Below are 7,500 nucleotides of genomic sequence, written 5' to 3'. Positions count from 1 at the left end.
AGACAAACACATACACAAAAAACTGACAGTCTGACAAACACGCACACAACAAACAAAGAGATAAACAAACTAACTGACAAACAGATGAACTGACAGACCGACAGACAGAACAACTAGCAAAGCAGACAAGAAAAGTAATGCACAAATTAACTATCAGTAAATCAGTAAACACGTTTGCTACTAAATATATCATCAATCTGACAAACTGTAATTCAGTTAATAGACAACAAACAAATTGCTCACATCAACCAGAGACAGTCAGACCATACTAAACCATGCAGAGACTGACAACAATAAGTCCAATATCAAACCTCATGGCCACTGCAAATCCTAGAATGACTTCTTTGCATTAGGACCGAGGAAGTGGATGCCAACAACTCGATCATCGTTTCCCTCTCGAACACATACAGTCTACACACAGTCAAACAAATAGATAATCATGAAGAACAATATTTAGATATCAATATCAATGATAATCACACCTTGATGTAGTGGTCTTCTAATTGGTTTTCCCTTTCGGGAGGAATAGTGAGTTCAAGTGGGTGATAAAAGGCATGATAGGTTTCTATGTTTTCGCTGCCAAATTGGTTTATTGCTTTCTCGGTAGATAAACCAACACAACAATATTCCATGGGAGTGAAGACAGTTGTAGGAATCTAGAAAAGAATACAAACATATAAAATTGCAGAAAATAGGTATTAAAGCAGACAGACAGACAAAGACAAACAAACAAACAAACAGACAGACAAATAGACAAACATACAGACACACACAGACAAACAGACAGACAAACAAAAAGAGCCAGACAAACAAATAAACAAACAAAGAAACAAACAAAGAAACAGAAAACAAATAGGCAGACAAAACAAATAGATGATAACACAATATCCCAAATGATTACATTATTATAGTCCATGTTGTGTATAGAATTTCCAAACAGCCTTTGAGACAACAGCTTGCCTGCTTTAAAAGCCATCGGTGTCAGCTCTGGTCGACCGTAGTAAGACACCAACATGTAGGTAAGACACCAACATGTAAGACACCAACATGTAAGACACAAACATGTAGGTAAGACACCAACATGTAAGACACCAACATGTAAGACACAAACATGTAAGACACAAACATGTAAGATACAAACATGTAAGACACCAACATGTAAGACACCAACATGTAAGACACCAACATGTAAGACACAAATATGTAAGACACCAACATGTAAGACACCAACATGTAAGACACCAACATGTAAGACACCAACATGTAAGACACCAACATGTAAGACACCAACATGTAAGACACAAATATGTAAGACACCAACATGTAAGACACCAACATGTAAGACACCAACATGTAAGACACCAACATGTAAGACACAAACATGTAAAACACCAACAAATCAACACAAGACACAAACATACATCAGCTGCGTATCCAATGCAAAAAAAAGAGGTACCGTCGTTTCATCTCTTTCATCTACGATTACCTTTCCAGATTCCACGTCAGTCTCAACACTTACGGCATCAAGACCCAATGCTTTAGAATCAGGACATCTGCCTACACAAATTAGAATTCAAATCAATTGAGGCATGCCAACACAAACATTACATGCAATACAAATGGTCAACAAACAAACAACACAAGATTCAAGCGTTGACAGTAATGAATAAGACAAATCTACATGGTTGGATATACGAGTAATGTAATTGTTGTTTAATACAACAAGACAACCAAAGCTCTAATAACGAACCATAGAATGTCTATAAATTACAATTTACATTACACACGTGTCACACTGAAAATATCTAGACTACAAGTTTGTGCCTGCAGGCCTAGGCACCTCTGGATATGCCCTTGAGTCTGATCAGTCGTGTACATGCAGAGGTACAGTACAAGCAGACCTCCAAATGAAGTGGGTCGTTTCCCCCTGAAACACCTCCCTATAAGCACGCGCCTGGGTTGTTGTAGCAAACTTGAGTTGTAGTAATTAGGCAAACACCTTCACCAATTAGCACCTAACAGTGACATATCCTCCAGCAAGACCTCATTCCATACTCCTGAAATAAGTGGACATGCTATGGGGGTGGGGTGATACAAGAGTAGGTATGGTGATCAGGTATAATGCACACAGTCTCTTGAGTTCATGTAAACAATGTGACTGTCAATCAGTAAAAATGCATGTACACTATCGTGCCTCACCTGTGGCCACAAGCACAGTGTCAAACACATCTTGAAACACGCCTCTCTGCATGAAACAATTCACGTCAATTAGCAATGTCGTTGTCTATTGTTTCATGTACCTCCTGTCCGCCTTCATTCTGATTGGTGTGTTGTCGAGTTGTTCTACTTTCACTGGAATGCTGTTGTGGTGAACTACGGTGCCGTGTCTCTCCATATTTCTTACTATCAAACGAGCCATACCCTATTGGTAAACATGCAATAATAACAAGTCAACACTTTGATACATTCACACAATGCTGTGTGTGTGTGTGTGTGTGTGTGTGTGTGTGTGTGTGTGTGTGTGCGTGCGTGCATGCGTGCGTGTGTCACCATTTACCCTCACCTGATTGAACCCTTGGAGAGGAATACTCTGAATCAATAAAGACGTATCAAACCCTAACCCTGTGAGGAAGCCGGCGCACTCTAAAGCAACATCTTCACAAGTCAAGAAAAACTGTCAAAAACATTTCAATCAAAAAGTGTGACAAACACTCATTAATATTAACAAATACAAGCAGCATCTCAACAAGCTAAAGACAAAATAATTAATAATCACTGCACTATCTCTGTTCGATACAGCTGGCTCGACTACTAGCCTACCACAACAACGACATCACGTTAACAACCAATTGTTCATGTAATGTGACAAACGTTTTGCCAGGTGGCTTCCTCAACATAAACAAATCGTCGCTTGTAATGCAATGTTTAGCGGCACCGGGTACCTAAGCAAGTATACAGAGTTGATAAAGACAGCGGTACATAGAAGTCAAAGCAATAAACAAAAAACTGTCCATACAGACAACACATATGATGATAAATAAAACAATTGAAGACACTGTAAGTTAAGGAGCTTGATGCCTAAAGAACACGTCAGCGTTTGAGTGTTCTCTCGCCTATTCCTTTCTACTAGTAGGACCCCACCCTATGAGCGTAGCAATTTAATTGTAAGAGATCATCCATAATTGTCAACATTACTCATACAAAGCGTACGATAAGAGGAGAGGGTAAGAGTAAGGAGTGGAGAATAAAATGTCAATGATCTCGTTTGGTCCAAAAGTAGATAAGAAGTGTTGACAATTATGGATGACCCTTATGTCTACCACTTTTCTTAGAATGGACTTTCGTCAGTCATCCATTAGCGTATACTTTCAGTTTAGAGGTTGATGTGTTGTAGATGTAGTGAAGAGTAACTAAAAGTGTTTGGCATGTTTTCAATAAGCCGAAGCAAAATCCGATTCGTTCATCTGGTCAGTCGATCTCAACCCAACCGCCGCGTTTCATGACGATCTGAGACTGACATCGTGTCAATCGGTGCATTACAGACACGACAGACAGACAGACGGAAACAGGGGTTGGCGTATTTTGGCATATTGGTTAACACGCCAAAAAATTTTCTATTGAAGTACGGCTGGGCATGAAAGTATGTCATCGCCGTCAAACGTACCATAATGTGCACTGTCGATCGACTTTCAATAAGTTATGTAACTCACGTCTGGTATCTTGGGTCTTGTACCGGTTGCCAGCACTATGTTTGATGCCTTCACTTCCGTCTGGTTCACAGATTGACATTCAATGTGACATGTATGTTGTAGCTAACCAGATGTGCTCACCACTTCTCCTTTCGTGTTTAATGCAGAGATTGTGTGACGATCGAGCAGTTTGCCTTTGGCATTCAAATACGTCACATTCCTATATTCATCAAGAAATAAAACCTGGTTGTAATAGAAATCCAATACTCATGCAGAAGACAGGCAACATAAGCAGTGCTGCATGTTGCTCTCATAAATCTTGACACAATCCGTATGACAGAAGATAAGCATGCATCAGAGCTGCTTGTGCAAAATTAGAAATTACTAATCGTGTGTGTGTGTTTGTGTGTGTGTGTGTGTGTGTGTGTGTGTGTGTGTGTGTGTGTGTGTGTGTGTACGTGTGAGTGTGCGCGTGTTATTGATATGACAATTAACACACGCATATCAACAAATGTAATTAGTAGATTGACAATTTCTGATCAACTAAAGTGTCTATTAGCACTGCCACATGTTAGAAGTGGTAAGCATAACAGTCAAGCCATTCAAAGTAATGCCTTAGCTCTAAGAGTGAAGCATGAGAATGATGACTAAGAAACACGTGATGCAAAATGTTGATGGTAAAGTCACTTGTCTTTAGTTGAATTCTGTGACCCCAATTTAGTGATTTGATATGACCTTGTACAGCTGACAACAGCTGTGACCTGCAGCAACAGAGGGATGAAATTTAAGTCTCAATGTATGACGTATTTATAGAACTGTATGGTAAACCTTCTGTGTGTCTGTGTGTCTGTCTGTCTGTCCGTCAGCCTGTCTGTCCGTCTCTCTGTCTGTCCGTCAGCCTGTCTGTCCGTCTGCCTCTCCGTCCGTCTGTCTGTCTGTCCATCTGTCCACCAGTCTGATCACCAATCTGTCTACTACAGTTTACTATTCCATCTGTCATTTGCATTGTTTATTCACTCAACCAATGAACACATCTACCTACTAAACAAGTTCTGGTCTTTCCTCTTCTACTTTCCATCCATAACTCCTACTATCCTGTCACACACAAAACTCTATCATATTACTATTTACTACAGAAATAACATTTTAGCTTCAAACCCGTATTCCTTCACCCAAGAGAGCTGCATGATGCATTAGTTTCTTGGGTATGCAACCAACATTGACACGAGTACCACCCAGACCCCACGATGAGCCTGAAACAAACACCACACACAGTGCACACCCTCAAGCCAATGAATGTAAGCAGACTTACAGCTTTATGTTATCAAGAAAGCATATAAAACAAAGTCCTTCAATGTACTAGAGTCACTGTTTGACACATGGACAAACACAGACAGACAGACAGACGGATGTTTCTGCATGGAAACTTTTCTTGCTGATACCGAGATTGCTATTACAACCAAGTTCTATAGGGAATCAACATCGAAAGAAGAGTAATATCAAACAATGCTATCAACAGTTTCTCTGTCAAGAGTGGAAAGATTTGTTTATTTCAAGCAATTCAAAGAGCTATAAAAGACCTACACAAGACCAAGCTTTTAAAGCAGCTTTGAAGTTGATTAGCTGTGGAGAGATTTCTAGAGCTGCTAGGGTTCTCACCAGTTCTGGGTTGGCAGATGATACAGAAGAGACTATTCAAAAGTTGGCATGCAAACACCCTTCCAGAACCAATCAGCTAAATTTGCCAGATCCTATTGCATGTACTTTCAGCTTGTCAAAGTTCCATTTGTTGTCTGCCATACGAAAATCACCTAGAGGCTCAGGTCCAGGCCATTCTGGTTGGAGATATGAACATCTCAAAGTATTGATAGATGATCCTTCTACTGCAGATTTGCTGTTCTCTGTGTGTTCATTAATTGCTAATGGTCAACTACCTGTCTCGGTGTCCAAACTACTATCTGCAGCATGCCTCATTGCACTTCCTAAATCTAATGGAGACGTCCGTCCAGTGGCAATTGGAGAGAGTTTGCGTCGTTTGACTGCAAAAGTTATTTGTATCCAAAACAAAGAAAAAATTTGCTGAATTCTTTTCACCTATCCAACATGGTATTGCAACTGAATGTGGTTCTGAGTTGCTCATACATCAGGTACAGTTGTCTTTAGAGGAGCACAAAGATTGGGTTGTTTCGAAATCGGATGTTAGGAATGCATTCAATTCTGTTCACGGATCCAAACTACTAAAGGAGGTCAATACTTCATTTCCTGATATCTTTGCTCATGTCAAGTCTATGTATGAGAATATCAATCCCCTTATTTTACATGCATGAAGGAAAAGCAGTTGTGTTGTCATTTGAAGAGGGGGTTCATCAAGGTGACCCATTGGGTCCTGTTTTGTTTGCTACATCTATACATCCAGTTCTTGTACAAATACAAAATAAAAATCCGCAAGTTCAAGTATTAGCTTATCTTGATGATGTCTTTGTACTTGGACAGGAAGTGAATGTCTTGACTGCTTTTAATGAGCTCAAGGTAGCCTTTTCTGCACTGGGTTTGGACATAGCTGATAGAAAGTGTGAAATCTACAGACCACACACTGCTCCAGAATGCCCTCAAAATTCAATCCCTACATCATCATTTGGAATCACTATACTTGGGTCACCTATAGGAATGGACTCGTTTGTTTCAGAGGCATGTGTCAATTCTGCTGAAGGAGGTTGTCACCTTTGTAACAAACTAGTTTCTTTAAATGACCTACAGAGTGCTATGTTATTGCTGCGTTATTGCCATGTTAGCCGCTTGATTAGTTTGTTGAGAACAGTGTCTCCTCGTTTAGTCTACCTGGCTGCTGAAGCTCATGACCTGCTAACACGAAACACATTTGTCAGTCTCTTAGATCTGGATGTCAATTCCATGTGCTGGGAACAAGTGGCGCTGCCAATACGACTGGGTGGCTTTGGATTGACTTCAATGGTTACCATTTCACCGTTTGCTTTTTTAGCTTCCTGGGTTCATTCCCTCCAATCTCTGTCGTGGCATTTCCATGAATTGGAGAATTTAGTGGCTAATATTCTAGCTAGTCCACAAGGCACCGTTGGTCATGATATTTGCCAAGTGCTTCCCCCAGGATCAGATATTCATAACTTGGTTGGCAGTCAGAAAATTACAACACAATCTGTCACATAAGTATTTCCAGTCTTTGGCCGAATCATTGTCAAATAACGCTTCTACTCTTAAAGATTCAGCTCGGTTACGGTCAATTCAAGGCAAAGGCGCAGGTGCTTGGCTTGATGCTATACCCTCCTCATCTGAGTTTGCAATTGAATCCTGTGATTATCGCTTGGCATCCTTGATGAGGTTAGGATATACCATGCCTTTCAGTTCTTGGTCCAATTCATGTGATTGTGGAATGTCTCTTGAATCAGATACGGATGGATACCATTTTCTAACCCGTAAAACTGGTGGTGGCCCTGTTTACACACACAACTCTATAGTGAGAATATGGAGTGCTTGCCTTGGAAGCTTAAACTTACATCATGTAAATGAAGCACAACATCATTACTGTAATTCAGACAACAGGCCAGACATTACTGTATTGGACTATCAATCTGGAAAAAGCACTGATTTAGATGTCTCAATGGCACATCCTTGGAGTATTGACATTCTATCCAAGGCTTCTCTGTTTGATGGTGCTGCTGCTCTTCGTAGAGAAGAAATCAAAGCCAAAAAGTACTTAGGAGAAATTCTACCGCAAGGTTCCTCACCATCTGCTGTGCCCCTAGTGTTCGAACACTTTGGTCGATGGGGTGAGAAA

At 40.3% G+C, this 7,500-nt stretch overlaps 1 protein-coding gene, 3 long non-coding RNA genes and 2 pseudogenes across 4 annotated transcripts; 2 read left to right on the top strand and 4 right to left on the bottom strand.

The window, feature by feature from the left end:
- Positions 1–252: 252 nt before the first annotated feature.
- Positions 253–1,015, bottom strand: LOC134177726 (thioredoxin reductase 2, mitochondrial-like; annotated as a pseudogene).
- A 434-nt stretch (positions 1,016–1,449) lies between these two features.
- LOC134177298 (uncharacterized) lies at positions 1,450–2,333 on the bottom strand. The gene is made up of 3 exons (XR_009969467.1): positions 2,301–2,333; positions 2,200–2,245; positions 1,450–1,557 (listed from the first exon to the last, which is right to left on the bottom strand). It is a non-coding gene; the product is annotated as an uncharacterized LOC134177298 (long non-coding RNA).
- Positions 2,334–2,800: 467 nt separating this feature from the next.
- On the bottom strand, positions 2,801–4,075 carry LOC134177296 (uncharacterized). The gene is made up of 4 exons (XR_009969465.1): positions 3,831–4,075; positions 3,711–3,770; positions 2,872–2,942; positions 2,801–2,816 (listed from the first exon to the last, which is right to left on the bottom strand). It is a non-coding gene; the product is annotated as an uncharacterized LOC134177296 (long non-coding RNA).
- A 185-nt stretch (positions 4,076–4,260) lies between these two features.
- Positions 4,261–4,949, bottom strand: LOC134177297 (uncharacterized). The gene is made up of 3 exons (XR_009969466.1): positions 4,848–4,949; positions 4,732–4,784; positions 4,261–4,450 (listed from the first exon to the last, which is right to left on the bottom strand). It is a non-coding gene; the product is annotated as an uncharacterized LOC134177297 (long non-coding RNA).
- A 1,059-nt stretch (positions 4,950–6,008) lies between these two features.
- LOC134177725 (uncharacterized) lies at positions 6,009–6,872 on the top strand. Its single transcript, XM_062644502.1, has one exon. The coding sequence runs from the start codon at positions 6,009–6,011 to the stop codon at positions 6,870–6,872; it is 864 nt and encodes a 287-aa protein (XP_062500486.1).
- A 451-nt stretch (positions 6,873–7,323) lies between these two features.
- Positions 7,324–7,500, top strand: part of LOC134177724 (methylmalonic aciduria type A protein, mitochondrial-like) — a 3,894-nt pseudogene continuing 3,717 nt past the window's right edge.

The sequence above is a fragment of the Corticium candelabrum genome, chromosome 3 (assembly GCF_963422355.1).
Source record: "Corticium candelabrum chromosome 3, ooCorCand1.1, whole genome shotgun sequence".
NCBI classification, from domain to species: domain Eukaryota; kingdom Metazoa; phylum Porifera; class Homoscleromorpha; order Homosclerophorida; family Plakinidae; genus Corticium; species Corticium candelabrum.
This window is presented reverse-complemented; position numbering and strand designations above follow the sequence as displayed.